The sequence below is a fragment of the Kogia breviceps genome, chromosome 3, assembly GCF_026419965.1.
Source record: "Kogia breviceps isolate mKogBre1 chromosome 3, mKogBre1 haplotype 1, whole genome shotgun sequence".
Lineage (NCBI taxonomy): Eukaryota > Metazoa > Chordata > Mammalia > Artiodactyla > Physeteridae > Kogia > Kogia breviceps.
The window spans coordinates 152,347,389-152,372,927 of NC_081312.1; the positions used below are offsets into that span (position 1 = coordinate 152,347,389).

The window sequence follows — 25,539 nt, forward strand, 5'->3', positions numbered from 1 at the left end:
CTCCCTTGGGTATATACCTAGGAGTGGGATTGTTGGCTCAAATGGTAACTCTGTTTAACGTTCTGAAGAATTGCCAAACTGTCTTCCAAAGTGGCTGTACCACTTTACATTCCTACCAGCATTGTATGAAGGCTCTGACTTCTCCACATCCCTGTCAACACTTACTATCTTTTTTAAAATTATTATTATATCATGAAGGCACAGGTGAGCCAGGTTGGTGAGCAGGTTAGCAAAGAGACTTGGAAGCATTATGCAGGCATAAGGAGGACCAACAGAAAGTGGTCACCAGGCCTCATGAGAGACCCTCAGGCAGAATCATCCAGATGAGCTGCTCTCAGATTCTTGACCCTCAGAAACCATGCAAGACAATAAATGTTTATTATTTTAAGCTACTAAATTTTGGAATAAATTGTTATGCAGCAATAGACAACCAATACACTGTCCCAGCCTAAAATAACCTTTTTTCCCTCTTGATACCATTCTCTCCCTCCTTTTTTTTTTTTTTCCCACATTTGGGCTTCTCCAAAGGGTAGCAGTTAAACTGTTGATCTTCAGACTATGGCATCTGTACATAAAAACTTTCCAAGGGTTACACGGACATGGATAGTTTTAAGAGTATCAGTTTCCAGATGTCCAGCATAATATTTAATCTTTCCCAGAGCTGCTCTGCCTGGAAATAAGCCAGCAGTCAAGGCTTCCTGCAGGTTATCTTTTCACAATAGCCCTTCTTTTTTAATTTTTTTTAAATAATTTTTTTTATTTAGTTATATTTGGCTGCGTTGGGTCCTCGTTGCTGCGCATGGGCTTTCTCTAGTTGCGGCGAGCAGGGGCTACTCTTCGTTGCGGTGCGCGGGCTTCTCATTGCGGTGGCTTCTCTTGTTGTGGAGCATGGGATCTAGTTGCGTGGGCTCTAGTAGTTGTGGCCCATGGGCTTAGTTGCTTCGCGTCATGTGGGATCTTCCTGGACCAGGGATTGAACCTGTGTCCCCTGCATTGGCAGGCGGATTCTTAACCACTGCGCCACCAGGGAAGCCCAGCAAAGACATTTTTAAAGCTACAGTTCAGCACTTTTTCTCCCTAGCCATAACTTTTATGATCCAAACAGCTTGTCTTAATTTCCATTTCTGGGGTCAAAGCCAGCAGTCAGCTGTTTGTCTAACTACTTGCTCTGCAGTTGTGCACAGAAGTCAGGTTCAATGACTGCCCCTAATGACTTTGCTTATCTTTCTGCAGTGAGGGACTTTGTGACCTTCACTGACAGACTGTCCTTTCAATAACCATTCTAAAGCTATATAATAAAGACATGGCATTCATTTTTCTTTCCACTATTTCCACTTTTGATTGCCTTTTATTTATTTATTTATTTCTAAGTTCTGGGTTTTATTTATTTATTTATTTAGGCTGTGCCATGCAGCATGTATCTTATTTCCCCAACCAGGGATCAAACCTGTGCCCCCTGCATGGAAAGTGTGGAGTCTTAACTACTGTACCGCCATGATAGTCCTGACTGCCTTTTCAATATAACATTTTCTGACAGCCTAACTGTGAAATCCATGGACACTTGCCCTGAGCTCTCTTGACTGCTCTGTGTCATTCAATCCTATTTGCCCTCCCTTCTCCCCTGGCTCAGCTGTGATCTCCTCCCAGGCCACTGCCTGCTGGAATCTTTGCTGACTCTCTCCCTCAGCTGCTCCTCACACACTGACATTCCCCAGGCTTCCATCTCTAGTTCCTCCTTCACTCTCCACCTCCTCCGGGTGATCTCAGCCATGCTCACAGCTTCCACGTCCCCTTCTCTGAAAATGGCTCCAAACCCTTGTCTCTGGCCCTCATCTCTCCCCAGGTGGAGGCAGAGCTCTAGAGGAGCAGCTGCCTTCATTTTTTGGAGGGGGGGGGCGGCGTGCAGCATGTGGGATCTTAGTCCCCAACCTGGGATCGAGCCTGCACCCCCTGTATTGGAAGCGTGGAGTCTGAACCACTGGACTGCCAGGGAAGTCCTGCAGCTGCCTTCCTGAACAGCCCCTGTCACCTCAAACTCGACACCCCCAGATGTTGTTGCCTGTCACGTTCTCTTCCTTCTACTTTGATGTGCGGTGTGATATCCACCCTCTCAAGCCATACACCTGTGACCATCTCTATAGACCACTCTAGAAGATGTCCGGAGGCCCCGTTGCCTTGGTAGACGTCCAGAGAGCCCACTTTCTTCAGCCTCTCTGCACACTGGCCTTTAGTGTCTGTGAGGTCCTGAACTGATTCTCTGGGTCCCAGTCCCCTCCTTGGATATTCCTGCTATAGACCTTCAGTTTCATGCTTGTTTCTCAGCCTCTGTCTGCAGAGACTCAGCTTTTCTACCCATGCCCATGTCCTGTGAGCCACAAGGAAAGGCTAAGGGTGGTGATGAGGAGAGCAGAGGACTGACCGGTCCCACACCTGGCTCCATTTTAGGAAGGCTTAACCCAAGAATAGGAGGTTCTGGATCCCAGTGGTGGAGACCTGCACAGCCTTTAACTTGGAGGAGTCCCCGGTCATATCTCTTCTTCCGGGGCTCTGCACCAAATATCACTCCCCCAGTTTAATCATCGCCATGACCCTCCTTGGAAGCCCCTCACACATCCCTCAGTGGGCTCATCCTGGCTCTTGCCAATGGCAAGACAAAAACGCAAGAACTGAATGGCTTTCTCTGACCATGGCAGGGACAGTGGACAAGTGACTACACAGACCTGGCCCTGCTGAGCTCCCATGGATCTTATCTCTTCCCTCCTTCACTCTGAAGTTCCCACAGGATGCTGTTTTTCCATTTCCCCCATTACCACAACACAGAGAGGCAGACTTCCAGCAGCTATTAGGGGACAAACACGATGCTATCCTAACCCCATCCTGCGTGAAAATGGTTTCTGGGGTCTGGATCTCCATAAGGAAACTTTACTCTTGAAATTCCAAGACGAGCACATCACACTTGGGGTTCAGAAAAACTTCAGTCCCATTCTCTAATGCCCCCAAACTCTTCATATGGAAGAGAATGATAAACATCGCTTCAGCCATGTCTGCTGAGGCCAAGTACGATGATGATGCAGGATTGATACACAAGATACTAGCTCCACTGTGTCCTGGACCACCACTAGGTCCATGGACACCTGGCCACTTCCTGGGAGAGGGAAGGGATGAATGAAGGTTGCTCCCAGAGGCAGCATCACAAAGCAAGAGGCTCTGGGACTAGTACTTTGCCCCCTACCTCCAGCATCCAGGACTTATGACGATGGCTAGAGCCTGGATGTTCTTTTGAGTAAGAACCCTGCTCACCACTAGACCCTCGCTGGGTGGTCCTGGAATGTCCTCACCAACATAGCCTGTTTTAGGGTTGCTTCAAGTGAAGTAGGACACATCTCCTTACTATGAGTCTGTATCCAAAAAAACCAAACTAGTACTGAGCTAGACCAAGAAGCCCCTCTACACACACACACACACACACACACACACACACAAATACACACAACAGACCCAAAGGATCCTTAATTCTTCCTGGGTAGCATGTACATTGCCCTTACTTTAGCCAAGGTCTCCCTTAAATGGTTCCCAAGACCAAAGGGGCGGTACAACTATGGAAGCACCACTTTGCCTTCTCCCCGATTATGATCCATCCTAGGCCCTCACATCCTTTATTGGTCAATCAGAGCCTACTGTCCGAAAAGGCTCTGAGTACTGCCTCTACTCTCCTGTGTGTCTGATTGTGTAACTAATCAGAATTACTCCATTGTGGGAAAGGATAGTCTCTTCAATAGATAGTGCTGGGAAAACTGGATAATCACATGCAAAAGAATGATCTTGGACCTCTATCGTATGCGACTCATCAAAATTAACTCAAAAATGGATTAAAGACTTAAATGTAAGAACTGAAACCGTAAAAGTCCTAGAAGAAAACATAGGGAAAAACTCCATATAACACCAAAAGCACAAGAAACAAAAGCAAAAATAAACAAGTAGGACTACACCAAACTAAAAAGCTTTTGCACAGCAAAAGAAACAATCAATAAAATGAAAAGGTAACCTATTTGCAAACTATCTATATGATAAGATATTAATTTCCAAAATATATAAGGAACTCATAGAACCCAATAGCAAAAACCCCCAATAATCTGATTTAAAAATGGGCAGAGGACCTGAATAGACTTCTTTTTTCTAAAGAAGAGATTGATTGTCTAACTCTAAAGAGAGTTAGACAACAGGTGCATGGAAAGATGCTCAACATCACTAATCATTTGGGAAATGCAAATCAAACCCACAGTGAGCTATCATCTCACACCTGTTAGCATGGCTATTATACAAAAGACAAGAGATAAGTGTGGATAAGGATGTGGAAAGGGGAAATCTTGTTCACTGTTGGTCTGAATGTACATTGGTGCAGCCACTATGGAAAACAGTATGGAGGTTCCTCAAAAAATTAAAAATAGAACTATCATATGATCCAGCAATCCCACTTCTGGGTACATATCTGAAGGAAATGAAATCATTATCTTGAAGAGATAACTGTACTCTTATGTTCATTGCAGCTTTAGTCACAATAGTCAAGATATGTCCATCAATGGATGAACGTGTAAAGAAATACACACACACACACACACACACACACACGCAATGGAATATCATTCAGCTGTAAAAAGAAGGCAATCCTGCCATTTCCAACAACATAGATGAACTTTGAGGGCATTATGCTAAGTGAGATGAATCAGACAGAGAAAGACAAATACCGTATGAACTCACTTATGTGTGGAAACTGAAAAAGCTGAACTCACAGAAACAGAAAGTAAACTGGTGGTTGCCAGGGTCTGGGGGGTGGGGGGAATGGGGAGATATTGGCCAAAGGATACAAACTTCCAGTTATACGATGAATAAGTTCTGGGGATCTAATATACAGCATGGTAACTATAGTTAACAATACTGTACTATATCCTCGAAAGTTGCTAAGAGAGTAGATCTTTTATTTATTTTTTAACATCTTTATTGGAGTATAATTGCTTTACAATGGTGTATTAGTTTCTGATTTTTTTTTTTTTTTTTTTTTTTTGCGGTACGCGGGCCTCTCACTGTTGTGGCCTCTCCCGCTGCGGAGCACAGGCTCTGGACGCGCAGGCTCAGCGGCCGTGGCTCACGGCCCTAGCCACTCCGCGGCATGTGGGATCCTCCCGAACCGGGGCATGAACCCGCGTCCCCTGCATCGGCAGGCGGATTCTCAACCACTGCACCACCAGGGAAGCCCTAGTTTCTGCTTTATAACAAAGTGAATCAGCTATACATATACATATATCCCCATATATCCTCCCTCTTGCGTCTCCCTCCCTCCCACCCTCCCTATCCCACCCCTCTAGGTGGTCACAAAACACCGAGCTGATCTCCCTGTGCTATGCAGCTGCTTCCCACTAGCTATCTGTTTTACATTTGGTAGGGTGTATATGTCCATGCCACTCTCTCACTTCGTCCCAGCTTACCCTTCCCCCTCCCTGTGTCCTCAAGTCCATTCTCTACATCTGTGTCTTTATTCTTGTCCTGCCCCTAGGTTCTTCAGAACCCTTTTTTCTTTTTTAGATTCCATACATATGTGTTAGCGTACAGTATTTGTTTTTCTCTTTCTGACTTACTTCACTCTGTATGACAGACTCTAGGTCCATCCACCTCACTACAAATAACTCAATTTCATTTCTTTTTATGGCTGAATAATATTCCATTGTATATATATGCCACATCTTCTTTATTCATTCATCTGTCGATGGACACTTAGGTTGCTTCCATGTCCTGACTATTGTAAATAGAGCTGCAGTGAACATTGTGGTACATGACTCTTTTTGAATTATGGTTTTCTCAGGGTATACGCCCAGTAGTGGGATTGCTGGGTCGTATGGTAGTTCTATTTTTAGTTTTTTAAGGAACCTCCATACTGTTCTCCATAGTAGCTGTATCAATTTACATTCCCACCAACAGTGCAAGAGGGTTCCTTTTTCTCCACACCCTCTCCAGCATTTATTGATTGTAGATTTTTTGATGATGGCCATTCTGACTGGCGTGAGGTGATACCTCATTGTAGTTTTGATTTGCATTTCTCTAATGATTAGTAATGTTGAGCATCCTTTCATGTGTTTGTTGGCAATCTGTATATCTTCTCTGTAGAAATGTCTGTTTAGGTCTTCTACCCATTTTTGGATTGGGTTGTTTGTTTTTTTGATATTGAGCTGCATGAGCTGGTTGTAAATTTTGGAGATTAATCCTTTGTCAGTTGCTTCATTTGCAAATATTTTCTCCCATTCTGAGGGGTGTCTTTTCATCTTGTTTATGATTTCCTTTGCTGTGCAAAAGCCTTTAAGTTTCATCAGGTCCCATTTGTTTATTAAGAGAGTAGATCTTAAACGTTCTCACCACACACATAAAAGAAAGGTAATTATGTGAGGTGATGGAGGCTGTAACCAACCTTATTGTGGTAATCATTTCACAATAAATATGTGCATCACATCATCACATGTACACCTTAATCTTACTTAAAGTTATGTGTCAACTATATCTCAATAAAGCTGGGGGTGAGGGAAGAAGAACCCCATTGCATAGAAGTAGTGTCTCACCACGAACATTTGCTTTGAGCTCTGGTACAGCATCATAGGGGCAGGGGAGGGGAATGAGGTGGAGGGCAATTAGATCTGGAAATAGAAGCTGAGAGGATGAGAAGTTCACGCTTCCAGGGGCTTCTTACAGGCCTGCAGCAGCAGCAGGTCTTCGGAGCTTAGGAGCACTTCTCCTGTATTCACTCCTGGCTCCTGGCTGCTCGCTCTGCTCCAGGGGTGTTACAGGCCCCACCTGGTCAGGCCAGAATCTCAGAAGTCCTGCCCCAGCATGCTGTGGGGCAAGACGGAGTGACCTGGGAGTCTGCACCCACACAGAGATCACAGGTGACCCCACCATGTTCAGAGGCTGGGGCGCTGGGCATCATCCTTGATACCGGCCCTGACTGTTCATGGGCCTGGAGGGGTGTGGATTCAGGTGGATTCAAGAGAACAGGACTGGAACTTCCCTGGTGGTCCAATGGTAAAGAATCCACCTTCCAATGCAGGGGATACGGGTTTGATCCCTGGTCAGGGAGCTAAGATCCCACACGCCACGGAGCAACTAAGCCCACACTCCACAACTACTGAGCTTGCACACCTCAACTAGAGAGCCCGCGTGCAGCAAACTACAGAGCCCACATGCTCTGGAGCCCGCGGGCCACAACTAGAGAGAGAAAAGATCTTGCATGCCTCAACAAAGATCCTGTGTGCCACACCTAAGAGCTGATGCAGCCCAAAATAAATTAAATAAATAATAAAATAAATCTTTTTTTTTTTTTTTTGAAAAAGAGAGAGAGGGCTTCCCTGGTGGCACAGTGGTTGAGAATCCGCCTGCCGATGCAGGGGACACGGGTTCGTGCCCCGGTCCGGGAAGATCCCACATGCCGCAGAGCGGCTGGGCCCGTGAGCCACGGCCGCTGAGCCTGCGCGTCTGGAGCCTGTGCTTCGCAACGGGAGAGGCCACAACAGTGAGAGGCCCGCATATCACCAAAAAAAAAAAAAAAGAAAGAAAAAGAGAGAGAACAGGACTGCTGGGCGCTGGGGGCCCAATGAACGAGACATGATTCCTGGTGGAAAGGAGGCCCTGGATGAGTGAATAAGTGATTAACCCACTTGGGCTGGTGCACAGCTTCTCAGAGATACCACTTCCCTCTGTCCTGGGACCCCAGGATACCTCCTCCCTCTTAAAGCACAGGCTCTGGTCACATGGGCCAAAATCACACAGTTTCCCTCGGTGGCTCCAGTATCACACCTGAGTGTCACCTTGTAGGCAGGAATCCTCCTTGAAACCGTTTTGTCTCTATGGTCCACTGGCTGTGCACCCCATGGCTCTCCTCAGGAGAGTCCCTGCCTAGTGTTGAGCACAGCTGCTTTGCCCAGGAGGATGTGGAAAGTCTACACGTCCTGCATTCTGAGGGCTCCACTGCTGGCAAGTCCCAACTCTGCTGGGTATCAGGGAAGTTATCCCCCACCCCTCATATCCTAGCTCTACGGCCTGGCCTTCTCCAGGGGACATTGCTGTTCCTTCTGACGTCTCTCAGTATCCTTTCATGTAAGTCCCACACAAGGCCCTGGCTCAGGCTGTTCTTCCTGCTGAGAGCTCCCTGCCCATCCAACCATGGCCCGTGCTTGCCACAGCCTCATGAGGACCACTGCATTCCTAATACCCATTAGTAACCCACTCCCGTCAGCACCCAAATCAGAGACCGGGAGCTCATCCTTGACATCCTGAAATCGAACTAATGTCCAGTTCACTCTGATTCTGGTTCTGTCTCCTCAGTCTCCAGGTAACATCCCTCCACCAACTCCCCCTACCTCTCCTTGAGGTCACTTTGCTCTGGATTCAGAAAGCCCTGTGTTTGCATTGTCTCTGCTACTTCCTAGCAGTGTAACCCTGGGAAAAATCCTCTCTCTAGGCCTTACTTTCATGAGTCCATGAAATGGGTTTATTAATAGTTTCTACCTCATAGTGTTGGCATTCAGAATAAATAACATGTGTGTACAGTGCTCAGCACAGCACATGGCTCAAAGTAAGTCTTCAATAAATGTTAGCTGCTGTTATTGTTGTTACTGTTACTATTATTGTTTTTATTACTAGGACCTCAGCATCTCCCACCTGGGCTAGGTTAGATGTCTCCCCACCTGCTCACTCATGGAGGGGGAGGGCTGGGGTCAGAAAGGGAAAACCCACAGCAACCAGAGCAGTGTAGAATCACCTGTGGCCACCGTGGGATCATTCTGTCCCTTGAAGATAGCTGAAAATGGGAGAAGGCACCAAAGCAGAGCAGCCTCACATCCAGACACGAGCACTGGCTATGAGATCACCCCTTCTTACAGCAAGAGCTTCCAAGGGAGCTGGACAGAGATGTGAATTCTAAGGATGGAGGGTCCCTTGGAAAGCATATAACTCAATTTCCTGACTTTATGATGGCAAAACTGAGTCCTTGTGAGGAAAAATGGCTTACTGTGGCTGATGTCATTTAACAAGGATTGATCTGGGGCTACTCAGTATCCAGCGCTGTTCTGAGTGCTGGACTCAACGCAGGCAGGTAAAGAGTTGCATCTGGACCCATTTTCCCATGAAACCATACCACCTATGGGCTGAGGAGCAGCCCAGCTAAAAATAACACTTACATTTCCATGTGCTTGCAAAAGGGAGAAAATCAGAATTCTGTGCTAGCAATAAATCATCGTGAGAAACTCTTTCAGCCTGCTGCTGGAATGTGAAACACTAAATTGAAGCGTTAAACAGGCAAGAAGACTGGAAACCACTGAGCACAGATGCTAATAAGAACAAATTCTTCCACGCCAGCATTTGCCCTGTGAATAAACCAACACAAACTGGTCTGGGACCTGGGTAGCAAAGGAGGAGTATTGCAACATACCCCACAGTTGACACTCCCTTTTCCCCCTCAACATCCAGACTCTTTCCATGTCTTAACAAAATGTTCACAATTGGGGGAGAAAGGAATATTAATAAATTGTCATTTTATAAATGTAAAGCCAAGGCTTAAAGAAATACAGTAATAAATCACAGTCTATAACAAATATATTAGCTGGGTGGCTTCTACTCTATGCAATTGATCCACAGTTTTAAAAAAAAAGACTTTTGCCTAAGTCTTATATGGGAGGTGTGTTCCTGTGCTTTAATTAGAAAAGTCCCCCCCCAAAAAAAGTTTTTTAACCTTTTATGGGTCATGGATATCCCTGAAAATCTACTGAAAGCTGTGAATTCTCTCCCCAAAAGTGAGCCCATAAGGGCACAAACATAATTTTGCTTACAATTTTAGAAGCCCACAAATGTAGCCCCTTGCAATTTCTGAGCCACAGCTGAAGAAACTTGCTTTAAAGTGTTAGCTGTATAGTTTTGCAATATGGTTCAAATCAGCACAGCCAACACCTGAAAACTTTCTATAGGAGGAGGGGGTATGCATAACAAATTAAAAATGATTACAAAGCTGTTTTTCAGTATTTGAATCAAAGCATAAAATTATCATTTGTCAGCATGCACACGCAGATTAAAATAAAAGGTATTTATCAACCCAATACCATAGCCAAATGGTATCAACATTTAGGGTTCCAAACTGTTCTAACAAATGGACCCCTGCACTAAAAATACCCTAAAGACACACTGCAAGAATCACCAGCCTCTTTCTATGTGCATCTGACGCTTTCACGTCGCGTACCAACACCACATTCTTGAATCCTTGCTCCAAGAAGGCACAGGAAATGTTTGCACTGTTTATTGCAATGCACACATCTATAATTTAAGATGATATCTCTTCCCACCTAAAGGAAAGATACTGCATTGACACTCTGGTACTAAGTTACTGAGCTTCTAATATACAATTTGCATTCGAAGAATGCCTATCCAAAAACTTGCCTGTTAATTTAAGAATCCATAAATTCTTCTTTTAACTCGGAGCCTCTGGATAACTGCTAGAAAACTGCATCCGCGTTCAGCAGGCTTTCCCTCCCTGTGACCTCTGCGTGCCCCGCGGGCTACCCGTGCCTGTTTTAGCCCAGGGTTCTACAAGTGGGGCAGCAAAGGCAAGGGTAACACGAGCTGGCTCCGGCTGCAAATAGCAACAGGCCTTTCATGAGTGAAAGCCCAAATATAGACCTGCCCACTTGAGCTGCCCACTTGAGCTGACTGCTCAAGTGTCACCAGGAGAGGTTACATGCTGTGCCCTGAGTTACTTCATTTACCGTGGGGATTGGAGTCTGGTGGCTCCACCGAGGGCCTGATGTATGGTCATGAATAGAGGGCTGGGGGCTGTCACAGCAAGGGCAGGAGGATGGCTGCAGGCCACGCAGAGAAGGAGGACTTCTGAGAGTCCCCAGGCTGTGCACCTTCCACCTGGCCTGAGGGGCTTTTCCCAGAGTCTTTTGAATAAGCACAACTCTGAAGGTAATCAAATGCAACTTAATTTTTTTTCTCCCACTATTCCTTGAACATTTACTCATTTATTCCCCTCTCTGGATAAAAATCGAGCACACCCATGACTTTCTGCTCCCTCTTAGGTAACACAGAGTCCTGGGGTCACTTGAAGGCAGTAAGGGAAGGGAATGTACAGTCAAATACGTTAATTAAAAAGTCAAACTTAGAGGACTTCCCTGGTGGTGCAGCGGTTAAGTATCCGCCTGCCAATGCAGGGGACACGGGTTCCAGCCCTGGGCCAGGAAGATCCCACATGCCGCGGAGCAACTGGGCCCATGCACCACAACTACTGAAGCCCGTGCTCTGCAAGAGAAGCCCACGCACCGCAACAGAGAATAGCCCCCGCTCGCTGCAACTAGAGAAAGTGTGCACGCACCGCAACGAAGACCCAACGCAGCCGAAAATAAATAAATGTTTTAAAAAGTCAAACTTAGTTTAGCCAGCATCAAAATCTTTTCCCCTCCCCAGCTGAGGCCTCTGTAGCTGGAAGTCTGCCCTGGGAAAGGAGGGGATGAGGTTGGCCTCTTGTTCCCACACCTCCCTTAGATGCTGGTTTGTTTGCCCGGGGCAGGCGGCGCTAAGGTGATAAGACAGCTCCTATCTGAGTTGATGCCACAGAGGGTGGGCGCTAGCTTCTGGCTCTCTGGGGCAGGCAGATGCTTAGAGACTCTCTGTCTCTCTGAGCTTTTGTATATCTCTGGGGTTTACCATGATGAGCCCTTTCCCCTGGAGTTCCCACGACCAGGCTGAGAACCCCTCTATTCCAGGGGGTCCCTTGCACTCCTCCTCCAGGCCCTGATGGGCCACCTCCAAGATTTCTCAAATGAGGTCTCCTCACCCATGCAGCTGGTTCTCTCAGGCAGGATCTAGGTGACTCCTTGCTGGCTCTGTTGTCCTGCTGGCCCACATCTGGATATTGGGATGTAGGCTCCATCCTTGGTTCTGGCAAACTCTGGGGTGCAGACAATTCCAATGCAGCCACTCCCCCTGGCTCTGCCACCAAAGCAGCCAATCCTTTCTCCTCAGGCCACCACCATTGGCCCACTTGCAGGAAATACAGCAAGCTACCTGAAGGGTCCCTTTGAAGACCCCACACTGGGCTTGGGGATAGAGGGTGGGGCTTCCAACTCTCCCCCCCCAGTCCAACAATAGCTCTCTCCAGAAAAATTGCTCCACCAGTCTCCCTCTCAAACACCCTCTTTTCTTCCCTCTGATCCCTTTTTATTTTCTTCCACTAGTGGAGGGCATGAATTGGGTTCTGGACCATTTCCTTTAAAAGTCTGCATGTGGTGATTTGATCTCAGAATTTTACATCTATTGCTTTTTGAAACCTTAATCAAAATTTCATTTTTTGGGCTTCCCTGGTGGCGCAGTGGTTGAGAATCTGCCTGCCGATGCAGGGGACACGGGTTCGTGCCCCGGTCCGGGAAGATCCCACATACCGCGGAGCAGCTGGGCCCGTGAGCCATGGCCGCTGAGCCTGTGCATCCGGAGCCTGTGCTTCGCAACGGGAGAGGCCACAACAGTGAGAGAGGCCCGCGTACCACAAAAAAAAAAAAAAAAAAATTTCATTTTTAAAATACTGTTACTGCCAGGTATCTATATAATAAAAATATTGGAAGCCAAATAAAATATCAAAAGCAAACAATTTAAAAGAATAAATTATGCAAAGATATATGTACAAGAATGTTCACCACAGCATTATCTATATTGGCAGAAAATTGAAATTAATCTATTCCTACCAATATAGAATTCTTTTTTTTTTTTTGCGGTAAGTGGGCCTTTCACTGTTGTGGCCTCTCCCATTGCAGAGCACACACTCCAGACACACAGGCTCAGCGGCCATGGCTCACGGGGCCAGCCGATCCGCGGCATGTGGGATCTTCCCGGACAGGGGCACGAACCTGTGTCCCCTGCATCGGCAGGCGGAGTCTCAACCACTGTGCCACCAGGGAAGCCCTAGAATTCTTTAAATAAATCACAATACTGTCAACTCAGTTTTGGCAAGTATTAAAAATAATGATGTAGATACCTTTTTAAATTTATTTATTTATTTATTTTTGGCTGCGTTGGGTCTTCGTTGCTGTGGGCGGGCTTTCTCCAGTTGTGGTGAGTGGGGGTTACTCTTTGCTGTGGTGTGCGGGCTTCTCATTGCGGTGGCTTCTCTTGTTGCAGGGCGTGGGCTCTAGACGCATGGGCTTCAGTAGTTGTAGCAGGCAGGCTTCAGTAATTGTGGCTCGCGGGCTCTAGAGAGCAGGCTCAGTAGTTGTGGCGCACGGGCTTAGTTGCTCCGCAGCATGTGGGGTTTTCCCAGCCCAGGGCTGGAACCCGTGCCCCCTGTATTGGCAGGCGGATTCTCAACCACTGCGCCACCAGGGAAGCCCAGTGCCTATTTTTTTAATGTGGAAAATGTCCACAATATATTTGTAAGTAGAAAGAGTATGCAAAATATTATTACAGTATAATTATATATATATATATATATATACACACACATATATACACACACACACAAAATGAAAGCACAGTTTATCTTTTTTTGAGTTATTTTACTTACATCTTTATATCTTTGATATGTCCATTTTATAATAATTATATATACCTTTTATTACTTTTAAAAATTATTTTTATTGTAAAATAATATATAATACTTGGCTTAGAAAAAAGCAAATACTACAAAAGAACCATAAAGTGAATGTAAACCAGTCATGCATCCTGGTAACAACAATTATTAGGTTTGGTGTATACTTTTCCATACTTTTTCTAAGAATATATACATTTATTCCCCTTTCACAAGAAATAAAAATTTCTTTTATAATTAGAAAGCCTGCTATTTTCATTTTGAAAAAGCAAATAATTTAGAAAGACTAATAGAAATGATAAGATTATAAAACAAAACCAGTAAAGACATACTGTAAAGAATATTCAAAGATATTAAAATAGACTATTAAAGAATTATAAGAAATCATATTAGATAAAATATATTAAAAAATAGTTTGAAGAAAAATAAATCACTTCAGCTAGAAGGTTATCTCTCCAAGAAGACTGGGTGACAGCCAGAGTAGTTATTGGGAATCCAAGAACCCATAGCTCCACCTCTCCTCGACATTAAAGGGAGGGACCTTCCGATAGAGGCACCTTTAGACCTTCAAGCTACATTCCACAGAGGCTACTAGATGCCTTGGGATTATCTTGTTGGGGGGGTGGAGTGGAGATGCCCCTAACCAAAGCTTCAGCCTGGCCCTGTTCTTTTTCTTTTGGGGGGGGCGAGGGGGCTTGTTGTTGTTTTACCTTGGGCATAATAGCAAGTACAAATCTGATTCCTGGCGTTCTCAGCTCAAAAACTTCAAAAGCCCTTTCACTAGTTACTGAATCAAGCCCTCACAAACCGTGTTTTGATGAAGGGCTCCTTCCCCGCTCCCTGGGCTTGTCGCTCCTCCCCCTCGGTCCTCCAACCCCACTATCCCTCTAGCAGTGCTCTCACAGGACGGGAGCTGACATGTACTGTATTTCTCAGTATACACTGTACATTTCCTGGGTAGAGCCCAGTGCTGTCTTATACCCTGTTGTATGAACAGGTTCAGCTCCAACCCACACTCCATCCCTACCTGCAAACTACATCTCCTGATCTCCGTAAACAGGTCGTCAATAGCCAGGTGGTCTGAATTGCCTAAGTGTCTGTGTATCTTAAGAAACGTTTCTTTACTGGATCTCAGTTTCCTTATCTCTAAAATAACGTGCTAGAACACAGATTGTATTTAAACATGTTGGTTGGGAGCTGGGATGCTTTGAAGACGGAGGGACTGTACGTTTTTTGTATGCCCCCTCCGCGCCTAGCCTCCCAAAACAGGCACACAGCATACATTCCATAAAAGCTTGTTGAATTGATACCAATAAACTTGTGGCTTCTACCCAGTGCTTGGCGCTTAGAGGCCCTCAACAAATAATTATTAAGTTTAATTTAATGTTTGATCTCATCATTCTTGAGCTCAGGAACCATGTATTCACTAGGGCCCTGGTAATAGAAGACCAAGTCAGCTAGCTGGGTTTGCGTTCTCAAGAGGTTCACAGTTTAGTGTAGGAGGCTAAGACAATAACTCGTTCATTTAACAAACACTTTTTTCAACGTCAGTGTGTTCACAGGTGGAAAAGGTGAGGCAAGAGTGATCATTCCAGGCTCCAGAAGAGGTTGCGACATTGATTGATTCGCAGCTGCGATCTTCTGACCTTTTCATTGGTTGTCGCGAACCCTCCCCTCTATCACTCAACCAATCCCGGAAGCGCGCTGGAAGCCTCCCAGGCCGCGGGCAGCGAATCAAAAGTGCCGAGGGTGGCGGCAGCGGGGTTGCTGACGCCGATTTCAGTTCAGCGAAAAATGACGCGGTCCGGAGAGTCCAGTGGCTGGGGGTGCAGGGAGGCCAGGCTCCGGAGAGCCGAGCCCTCCGGGCGCTGACCGCCGGCGGTCATGGAGGACGAGCAACCCGACAGCTTGGAGGGCTGGGTGCCGGTCCGCGAGGACCTCTTCGCCGAGCCCGAGCGGCACCAGCTGCGCTTCCTCGTGGCCTGGAACGACGTGGAGGGCAAGTTCGCTGTGACTTGTCACGACCGCACGGCGCAGCGGCGGCGGCGCGAGGGGAGCCAGCCCGGGCCCGAGCTGGTGTCCGAGGCCGCCGCGCCCCCGCCCAGCTGGGCAGGCCTGCTCTCGGCCGCCGGGCTCCGCGGCGCGCACCAGCAGCTGGCGGCGCTGTGGCCGCCGCTGGAGCGCTGCTTCCCGCGGCTGCCGCCGGAGCTGGACGCGGGCGGCGGTGGGGCCTGGGGCCTGGGGCTCGGGCTGTGGACGCTGGTATGGCCGGCTCGCATGGACCCCGGCGAGGCGTCGCTGCAGGAGCTGTGCCGGCAGCTGGAGCGCTACCTGGGCCAGGCGGCCGACGGCTGCGGCGGCGCCGCGGTGCGCGATGCGCTCTTCCCGGCCGAGGGCTGCGCGGCCGACTGCGAGAGCCCGCGCGAGTTCCGGGAGCGGGCCCTGCGCGCGCGGCGGGACGAGGCGGGGGCGCGGCTGCGCCAGGTACGCGCCCGCCGGGCCGTCGCCCGGTCCTTCTCCCTCTCGGTTGAGTCTCGGGCCCCTTTTCAGGGTGGGACTAGTGCGAGAGGGGGTCCTTCCAAAGGCTAGCGCGGGGAAGGAGCAGGTTAACAGCGTGATGTGCGGAAGGGCCGCGCAGCCTCGCAGGTGCTCTTCACCTGTCGGGGAGCAGCGAGGGGAATTCCGCGGAATCCCCTTGGGGCCTATAGCGAGAGAATTAAGTTAAATCAAAGTTTAATCGCTGTTAGGAGCCAGGGTAGGCCCTTATGAGTGCTGGTGGAGATGGCTGTTGTGACAGGAAGTGCCAGAGAATACTGAAAGCAAAACTAGAAATATCCCATCCGTGCAGGAAATGACAACACAGACTGAAGATAAACAGTGACAGGTTCTGTGTATGAGGGAAGACCGATAATGGAGACAAAATGTTTTAGAGGATGAAGGTGCTTCTAGGACACAGGTTTTTTAGGTGATAAAGACTCGGTCAAGTGGTCAGCCGACAGATGTGAGCTGTCTTCATCAGTGTGGAACAGCAGCAACATGAGTGCAATCTTAAGCTTGAAAGAGGTAATTAGCGAGATGGAACAATTCACTTTTTGAGTGGTGAGCTTACAGAACTGAAGGGGATTCACAAATTCACAAAAGGGTTTAAGAGAAAAATATGGCTCATATATCCACAACCAGCTGACTCTCCTGAGTCAAGATTTAGTGCTCTATCCCACACCCTGACATGCCTCTTGCTTGCCCTTTCTCATTATACGCCGTACTTAATCTGAATGATTTTTCTCTGCCTTCATTTGAGGAAGGGGAGGTGTAAGAGAACAATCCAGCCACATTTAAAAATCTTAATTATATCCTCTCAAGCTAAATATAGAATGAGCCTTTTATGCACCCACTTCTCATGGGTTAATTTCACTTTTTTTTTTTTTTGCGGTACACGGGCCTCTCACTGTTGTAGCCTCTCCCGTTGCGGAGCACAGGCTCCGGACGCGCAGGCTCAGCGTCCATGGCTCACGGGCCTAGCCGCTGCGCGGCATGTGGGATCTTCCCCGACCGGGGCACGAACCCGTGTCCCCTGCATTGGCAGGCGGATTCTCAACCACTGCGCCACCAGGGAAGCCCTAATTTCACTTTTAATGTGAGGAAACCACAGGGCAGTTTCAGGCCAGTCAACTTTATCTTTTTTAAATTTATTTTTCACTGCGTTGGGTCTTTGTTGCTAAACGCGGGCTTTCTCTAGTTACCTCGAGCCGGGGCTGTTCTTCGCTGCGATGCGAGGGCTTCTCATTGCAGTGGCCTCTCTTGTTGCAGAGCACAGGCTCTAGGGGCCCAGGCTTCAGGAGTTGTGGCTTGCGGGCTCTAGAGCGCAGGCTCAGTAGTTGTGGCACACGGGCTTAGTTGCTCCGTGGTATGTGGGATCTTCCAGGACCAGCGCTCGAATCTGTGTGCCCTGCATTGGCAGGCAGATTCTTAACCACTGCGCCACCAGGGAAGCCCAACTTTATCATTTTGAATCAGACAGACTTTTATTTTTTAGACACCCGGTTTCTGACAGAAGTGGTTTTTCCTTAAACTAACATATATGTTACTGTTGTAAAAGTTATACTTTACCCAAGTTGAAGTTCATTCAGAGGTATTATGGCGCTAGTATAGTTCATACTGTTAGGCTAGTTGTTGACACTTGTGTGGTTCACCTGTTTACGTGGAACAGGTGGGTGGGGGAGGGCTTAAATACAAAATATACTGCATCCATGGTAGTGTATGTGATCATCTTAATACTCAGCTCATATTTAGAACAGGAAAGCAATTGATTCTAGAATTAGACCAGTTGCCAATATTGCTAGTATATATAAAGTGAAGATGAATGGTTTGAATTCTGAATAGTCTAAGCAGTAAGACTGAAAAGTATCAGTTGTCTTAAGTTTACTTTTTTGTGTGTTTTAATATTTTTCAGGGAAACTTTTTTTAATCCTAGTATTATCACCTGGATAAAATGTCAGCTGAACATAGATCACTTTATCCTTAAGTGGAGGGAAGGAAGTAGAAGAGTTTAAGGATATTGACTGGGAAAAAAAAGTCTATACTATTACTTGATTTTATTTCTCTTCTCCTGGGGGGTAAGGTAATTTCTTACCAAATGAGTTTATCTAGATGATAAATGCTCAGTTTATTTTCTATCCTGCCCCAGAAGAAGCACTCTGCAGAGGCTAGAGCCACATTTGTGATGCTAAATGAGTCTGCTGGGGGTTTGGTGGCAATATTAACCTGGGGGAATTAAGAGAGTTGACATGCTGGAGAAGTACTTGGAGGCATTTCTGTGTCCTTATGAGCTTTTAAAAAAGGAGTACATCCTCACAAAACCTTTATGGTCAGGAAGTGATGAAAAATATCCTCAGTCTACACCCTATTTGATGCTTTTTTCCTGTCCTTTTCTCTGAGTACTTAAAGAAAACATAGTTGAGATAAAATTTTCAACTCGGCATCCTCCTCCACCTCCCATTTATTATTATAAAAGTCCCCAGTTACTAAACAGTCTTCAAATGCACAGTGCTGAATGATTGATTATAGTAATAATAGTGTACTGTGGATATACCATGATTTATTTAACCATTCTTACTGGGCATTTTGGTTGGAGAACAATAGCATTTTCATGTTCAATCGGTATTTTAAATTGATGCATTAACGTTTAGAACATTCAGGTTTCTTTAGCTTTGTTGGTTTGGTATGATCTTATAAATACTGTCCATACGTGAGCTTTATTTACATTTTGCCTTCTAGGTGCTTCAAGGGCATGAAAAAGCCAACACCATGGTAGCATTAATGAAAGTGTATCAAGAGGAAGATGAAGCATACCAGGAATTAGTTACTGCGGCAACCATGTTCTTCCAGTATTTACTGCAGCCATTCAGGGATATGCGAGAACTTGCGACTTCATGTAAGCTTGCTATTTTGGTACGTTTTCTTTATATTTTTACTTTATGAGATTTATTCTTTATCATATACTATTTCTTCAGTTGCATTTAAGATTCAATCTGTGCTTCCACTTTGGGTTTACCCTATATTTAGATATATTGAATTTATTATTTTTTAAATTGATTTCAGATGAAGGCATTTTACATTGGTCATCTTAATACATTAAGATTTCTGCAGATTTTCAAGGGTTACACACGTTCTTTGCTAATGACTTCTTTTTTTAATTTTAATTTTTTGGCTGCATTGGCTCTTCATTGCTGCATGCAGGCTTTCTGTAGTTGCAGCAAGTGGGGGCTACTCTTCGTTGCGGTGTGCGGGCTTCTCATTGCGATGGCTTCTCTTGTTGCAGAGCACTGGCTCTAGGCACGCGGCCTTCAGTAGTTGTGGCTCATGGGCTCAGTAGTTGTGGCTCATGAGCTCTAGAGCACAGGCTCAGTAGTTGTGGCGCACGGGCTTAGTTGCTCCGTGGCATGTGGGATCTTCCCAGACCAGGGATTGAACCTGTGTCCCCTGCACTTGGCAGGTGGATTCTTAACCACTGTGCCACCAGGGAAGTGATGACTTGTTTTTGATGTGTTGCTTATTTACTTTAGCTTATTTTCAATCTCTAAGGACACATGCAGACTTCTGAGAAATAGGATGAAAATTTAAATAGCAAGGCCCTGGATTGTAATTCAGTAAATTAAACTTTAGTAAATTCTGTCATTGCTCTTATTTCATTGAGCCATGGAACACTAGTTAGAATAAGCATTATCATTCCGGTGTTATAATGAATCTGGAACCAAGGTGGGTGGGGAGGTTCAATAGCTTTCTCTGGTTCTAAACCAGCTGGAATCAGAAGACGACAGAGAGATCGCTTGATCTCTGCCCCCTGCACTGGGCCATCCTTCCACACATGCACTCATGGCCACTGCCGGCCTACCGTAAAAATGGTATCATGTTTAGATGAAACTCATACCAGCCTAACCTGTGGAGAAAGTTGTTCTGTTCATTATTTTGCAAATCTATTATTTGGATTGTCTTTACTTCCTGTGTATATTTTTTCTTTCTCTAAATAACAGCTGTACTGAGATATAATTCACCTATTTAAAGTGTACAGTGCAGTGGTTTTTAGTATATTCAGAGTTTTGCAACCACCAGCACTGTCTAATTCAAGAATACTTTCATCTCCCTGAAAAGAAACCCCATATGCATTCCCCATTCCCCCCCAACTCCAAGCATCCACCCATCTGCTTTCTGCCTCTAGATCTCCCTGTTCTTGACATTTCACATCATATGGAATGATTTGTGTCTGGCTCCTTTCATGTAGCATCAGGTTTTCAAGTTCCATCCATGTTGTAGTGTGTATTAGAACTTCATTTTTTTCATTGCCAAATAATGTTCATTATATGCACATAGCACATTTACGTATCCATTTAGCGATTCATGGACATTTGTAACTTTCCACTTTGGGGCTATTATGAATGTTGCTATGAATATTTGTGTACAAGTTTCTATGTGGACATATGTATTCATTTTTCTTGGATATATGGATATGCTGGAACCTACAGTAACTCTGTTTAACCTTTTGAAGAACTGACAGACTATTTTCCATAAATGCACCATTTTACACTCCTACCAGCAGTAAATGAGGGTTCCGATTTGACCACATCATTATCAACACTTGTTATTGTCTGTCTTTTTGATTATAGCCATCCTAGTAGATGTGAAGTGGTAGCTCATTGTGGTTTTAATTTACATTTCCCTGATGGCTAACCTGGGTATATTTCTTATGTCACTAAATCATGCTTGGTAGAAGAATTGGATACTAGATGACATAGTATATGTCACAATCATTCATGTTTTAGGTTATTGTATTACTTTTGCCCTTCAGAAAATAATCTCACTATAGAAAAGCTTCCTGCCATGTCCCTAAAAGGAACCACAGCAACAGCTAACACTTGAGTGTCATGTACCAGGCTCTTTGCTGAGTGCTTAACAATACAGATCTCATTCAAACAATAGTGTATTATTATTATTAATTGAGAAACATAACTTGACAGCATTCCCTTCTAGAAAAAGTTATTCAAGTAATACAAAGTAGAAGTAGGTTTTTTTTCCTTTATACTCCAGAGTATCCCTTTGTCATCCAAAGGATGCACCACTTAGAGCATTATTCATACTCAGTAAGGAACTGATGAATGAATGAATGAAATTTAATTGACTATGTAGTAGTAATAAAAGTAGCTGAAATAATCCATGTGACCAATTTCCTTTTGATTTCCTAATGGCTCTACATTACTATTCTCTTTTACTAATACAACTTTCCCTTCTTTCTATAGAAGTCCTTGGATGAGGATGGTCTGGGTCCTAAAAGGATAGTTGCCCTGCAGAAGGAAGCCCAAGAATGGACCAGACGGGCTGAAGAAGCTATAGTCTCGATTCAAGATATTACAGTGAATTATTTTGAAAAAACAGTAGAAGCATTAGCAGGTAATAATTTAAAATGCTATACTAAGATACATGTAATTTTCATTTTATTTGGAAAACATTTGAGTACCTCTTAAGCACCAGGTTCTGTATTTTTTAGGTACTGGGGATTCAATATAAGGATAAGCATAAACAGCCACTGTGCAGTCAGGTGAAGGGAGAGAAATCTTAATTATATTAATTATATATTCATTCAAACACATGGAAAATGGCAGTGGCAACAAGCCACATGAAGAAGAGAAACATGGGACTCTGAGAGCTTAGGAAAGAGAAATTAGGCCCAATCAGAGTGGCCAATTAAGGCCTTTGAGAAGTGGCACTTGCCCTGATATCTGAAGGGTAAATGCAAGTGGAGAAAGCAAAAAAGTGAGGGAAGAGTGTTCCAGGCAGGAGTAGCATTTGCAAAGGCCCTCTGGTTTTTGGGAGCTTGACAAGTCTGAGGAACTTGGGAAGTATGCCAAGTATGAGGAAGCCATGGGCTGGAGCACAGTCCAGGCACACCTCATGTCATAGCTCATTTCACTGCACTGCACTTTACTGCACTTCACAGATATTATGTTTTGTACAGATTGAAGGTCTGTGACAGTCCTGCATTGAGCAAGTCTATTGTAAAATAGCAAGTGCTGTTTTCCCAACAGCAATTGCTCACTTCATGTCTCTGTCATGTTGTGGTAATTCTCCTAATATTTCAAACTTTTTCATTATATATATATATATATATATATATGTGTGTGTGTGTGTGTGTGTGTGTGTGTGTGGTACGCGGGCCTCTCACTGTTGTGGCCTCTCCCGTTGCGGAGCACAGGCTCCGGACGCGCAGGCTCAGCGGCCATGGCTCACGGGCCCAGCTGCTCCATGGCATGTGGGAACTTCCCGGATCGGGGCACGAACCCGTGTCCCCTGCATCGGCAGGTGGATTCTCAACCACTGCGCCACCAGGGAAGCCCCCTATTATTATATTTTTTATGGTGATCTGTGATTAGTGATCTTTGATGTTATTATTCCAAAAAGATTACAACTCACTGAAGGCTTAGATGATGGTTAGCATTTTTTAGTAATAAAGTATTTTAAAATTAAGGTATGTATGTGATCTCGGATGGCCTCAGCCTGCAGCAGCTTGAAGCAGGATTTTGGTTCCCCGGCCGGAGATTGAGATCAGGCTGTGGCAGTGAGGACGCTGAATCCTAGCCACAAGACCACCAGGGACCAGTGGCCAGTGACAAGGCCCTGGCCTGTCAGCTGTGTAGAAATGAATTTCCACATAGAGACAGAAAGTAGTAAAGCAAGTACAAGTGTTTATTAGGAGGAAAAAGAGGACAGTGACTGTGGATAGACACACGGGTGGGCTCAGAGAGAGTCGTGCCCTCGTGGTAGTCTGAATCACTTTTATGGGGCATTTCTTTTGGGTTTCCTTTGACCAATCATCTTGCTTTGCCTGGTTCTGAGTCCGTATTTGGTTTATCTCAGGATCCTCCCATGTGTGTGCGCATCTCTTAGCCAAGATGGATTCTAGAGGCCTAGGGTAGGTTGACATTCACTTACTATGAGGTGGCACCCCCTCCCTTTTTTTTTTTTTTTTGCGGTATGTGGGCCTCTCACTGTTGTGGCCTCTCCCGTTGTGGAGCACAGGCTCTGGACGTGCAGGCTCAGCGGCCATGGCTCACGGGCCCAGCCGCTCCGCAGCATGTGGGATCTTCCCGGACCGGGGCACGAACCCGTGTCCCCTGCATCGGCAGGTGGACTCTCAACCACTGTGCCACCAGGGAAGCCCTGCCCCTCCCTTTTTGACCTCCAAGGAGGCTTTCTGTGCATGTGTAGTCAGGAAGTTCTCCTTGACTTCGAGAATGAGTAATATGTGGTCTTTTGTCTCTTATCTGGGCAGGGCCCAGCCTCCTCCATTATCCTGCTTTTTTAAAATTTTTTTTTATTTTTGGCTGTGTTGGGCCTTTGTTGGTATGCACGGGCTTTCTCTAGTTGCAGCGAACGGGGGCTACTCTTAGTTGTGGTGCACGGGCTTAGTTGCTCTGTGGCATGTGGGATCTTCCCGGACCAGGGATCGAACCAGTGTGCCCTGCATTGGCAGGTGGATTCTTAACCGCTGTGCCACCAGGGAAGTCCCCATTATCCTGCTTTTATGGAGTTTCTGCTATTACAGAGTTTCTGTCCACAGGGGAGAAACTGTTTAGCCTGGGGCCCATCTATCTCCTGCCTCAAATATACATTATTTTTTTAGACATAATGCTACTGTACACTTAATAAACCACAGTACAGTGTAAACATAACTTTTATATGCAATGGGAAACCAAAAAATTCATGTGATTCACTTTATTGTGATATTCGCTTCATTGTGGTGGTCTGGAACTGAACCTGCATTATCTCTGAGGTATGCCTGAATGGAGAATGTGGTATGAGAGAATGCCAGCAAGACAGGCAGGGATGAGACCATATGATCTTGTGGGCTGGGTGAAGGACTTTTATCTTAAATCATTGTTGATAGTAGCCCCAAATAGCAACAACTTATTGTCTGTCAGTTTGTTAAACTCTAGCATATTTATAAAATGGAACGCCGTGTAGCAGTAGGCATGATTCTCTATAACTATTTTTATGAATAGCAAGAGTTCCCTGATATATTAAGTGAAATAAAAAAGATAGAAAGCAGAATGATGATCCTGTGGGGGGTTTTTTGTTTGTTTGTTTTGGTCAAACTATATCTTCCTGTCTGTCTAGCTAAACATAGAAATAGTCTAGAAGTATATGCACCAAAATGTAAGAAGCAATTGCTTTAAGTTAGTGAGATTCATGATTTATTATTTTCTTTTTTTAAATGAAGTTATCTAAAATTTTATACCAATAACCATGTATTATTTTTGTGACAATAAAAAGTCACTAAAATACAAGAATTTTTCTTTTAAAAGGGATGTTGGGCTTCCCTGGTGGCGCAGTGGTTGAGAGTCCGCCTGCCGATGCAGGGGACACGGGTTCGTGCCCCGGTCCGGGAAGATCCCACATGCCGTGGAGCTGCTAGGCCTGTGAGCCATGGACGCTGAGCCTGCGCGTCCGGAGCCTGTGCTCCGCGGCGAAAGAGGCCGCAACAGTGAGAGGCCTGCATAACGCAAAAAAAAAAAAAAAAAAAAAGCGATGTTTTGCAGGTAACATGGGAAGCAATAAACAAATAATTAGTTCAGGATAATTTTTTCTGTTTTTAATGAGTTGTAATTATGTTTTATTAATTACAATACAACAGGAATGCAGAAACAAATGGCACAGGATGAGAAGAGATTTGGCCAGGCTGCCTGGGCCACAGCAACTCCCAGGTTAGAAAAACTCAAGCTGATGTTAGCTCGGGAGACTCTGCAACTCATGAGAGCCAAAGAGTTGTGTTTAAATCACAAAAGAGCTGAAATTCAGGGAAAGGTGAGACAAAGATAAGTGAAACTGTTTAAAAAAATACACTTTGGGCTTCCATGGTGGCGCAGTGGTTGAGGGTCCGCCTGCCGATGCAGGGGACACGGGTTCGTGTCCCGGTCCGGGAGGATCCCACGTGCCACGGAGCGGCTGGGCCCGTGAGCCATGGCCACTGGGCCTGCGCGTCCAGAGCCTGTGCTCCGCAACGGAGAAGCCGCAGCAGTGGGAGGCCCGCGTACCGCAAAAAACAAAAAAACCCCCCAAAACAAACTTTTATTTTAGGTAAAATCTTTCTTTCCAGGCATTGTGAAAGAGCTTCCTTTCTTCACTTATTCCAACACCATCTTCCAGTAGATAAGAATTTGCAGACTGTGGAAGGTTGGCCAGGAAGTTTCCCTTTGGTCAAAATGTTTGTGAAATATTATTTTTAAAAAATTATTTATTTATTTATTTGTGTTTGGCTTTGTTGGGTCTTCTTTTTCAAGTGGTGGCGAGTGGGGGCTACTGTTCCTCGCGGTGTGCGGGCTTCTCATTGCGGTGGCTTCTCTTGTTGTGGAGCACAGGCTCTAGGCACGTGGGCTTAGTAGCTG

At 45.6% G+C, this 25,539-nt stretch overlaps 2 protein-coding genes across 5 annotated transcripts in view; one reads left to right on the forward strand and one right to left on the reverse strand.

Moving 5' to 3' along the window:
• The window catches only part of WHAMM (WASP homolog associated with actin, golgi membranes and microtubules), a 71,047-nt gene that overhangs the window by 34,196 nt on the left and 11,312 nt on the right, over positions 1–25,539 (forward strand). Inside the window, exons 3-6 of the mRNA XM_059057290.2 lie at positions 15,158–16,090; positions 18,881–19,054; positions 21,397–21,547; positions 24,789–24,958. Of these exons, the coding sequence (XP_058913273.1) occupies positions 15,491–16,090; positions 18,881–19,054; positions 21,397–21,547; positions 24,789–24,958 (1,095 nt within the window). The 5' untranslated portion in view covers positions 15,158–15,490. The remainder of the gene's footprint in view (positions 1–15,157; positions 16,091–18,880; positions 19,055–21,396; positions 21,548–24,788; positions 24,959–25,539) is intronic.
• The window catches only part of FSD2 (fibronectin type III and SPRY domain containing 2), a 69,580-nt gene that overhangs the window by 28,156 nt on the left and 15,885 nt on the right, over positions 1–25,539 (reverse strand). Inside the window, exons 1-2 of one of the 4 annotated variants that reach the window (XM_067029998.1) lie at positions 10,468–10,616; positions 9,219–9,404 (exon numbers count right to left, since the gene is read on the reverse strand). The exons of 2 other annotated variants lie outside the window; for them this stretch is intronic. The gene's annotated coding sequence lies outside the window, so the exon portion shown is untranslated. Of the gene's footprint in view, positions 1–9,218; positions 9,405–10,467; positions 10,617–25,539 lie in introns of those variants that run through there. One more of the 4 variants, XM_067029997.1, reaches the window with a different exon arrangement.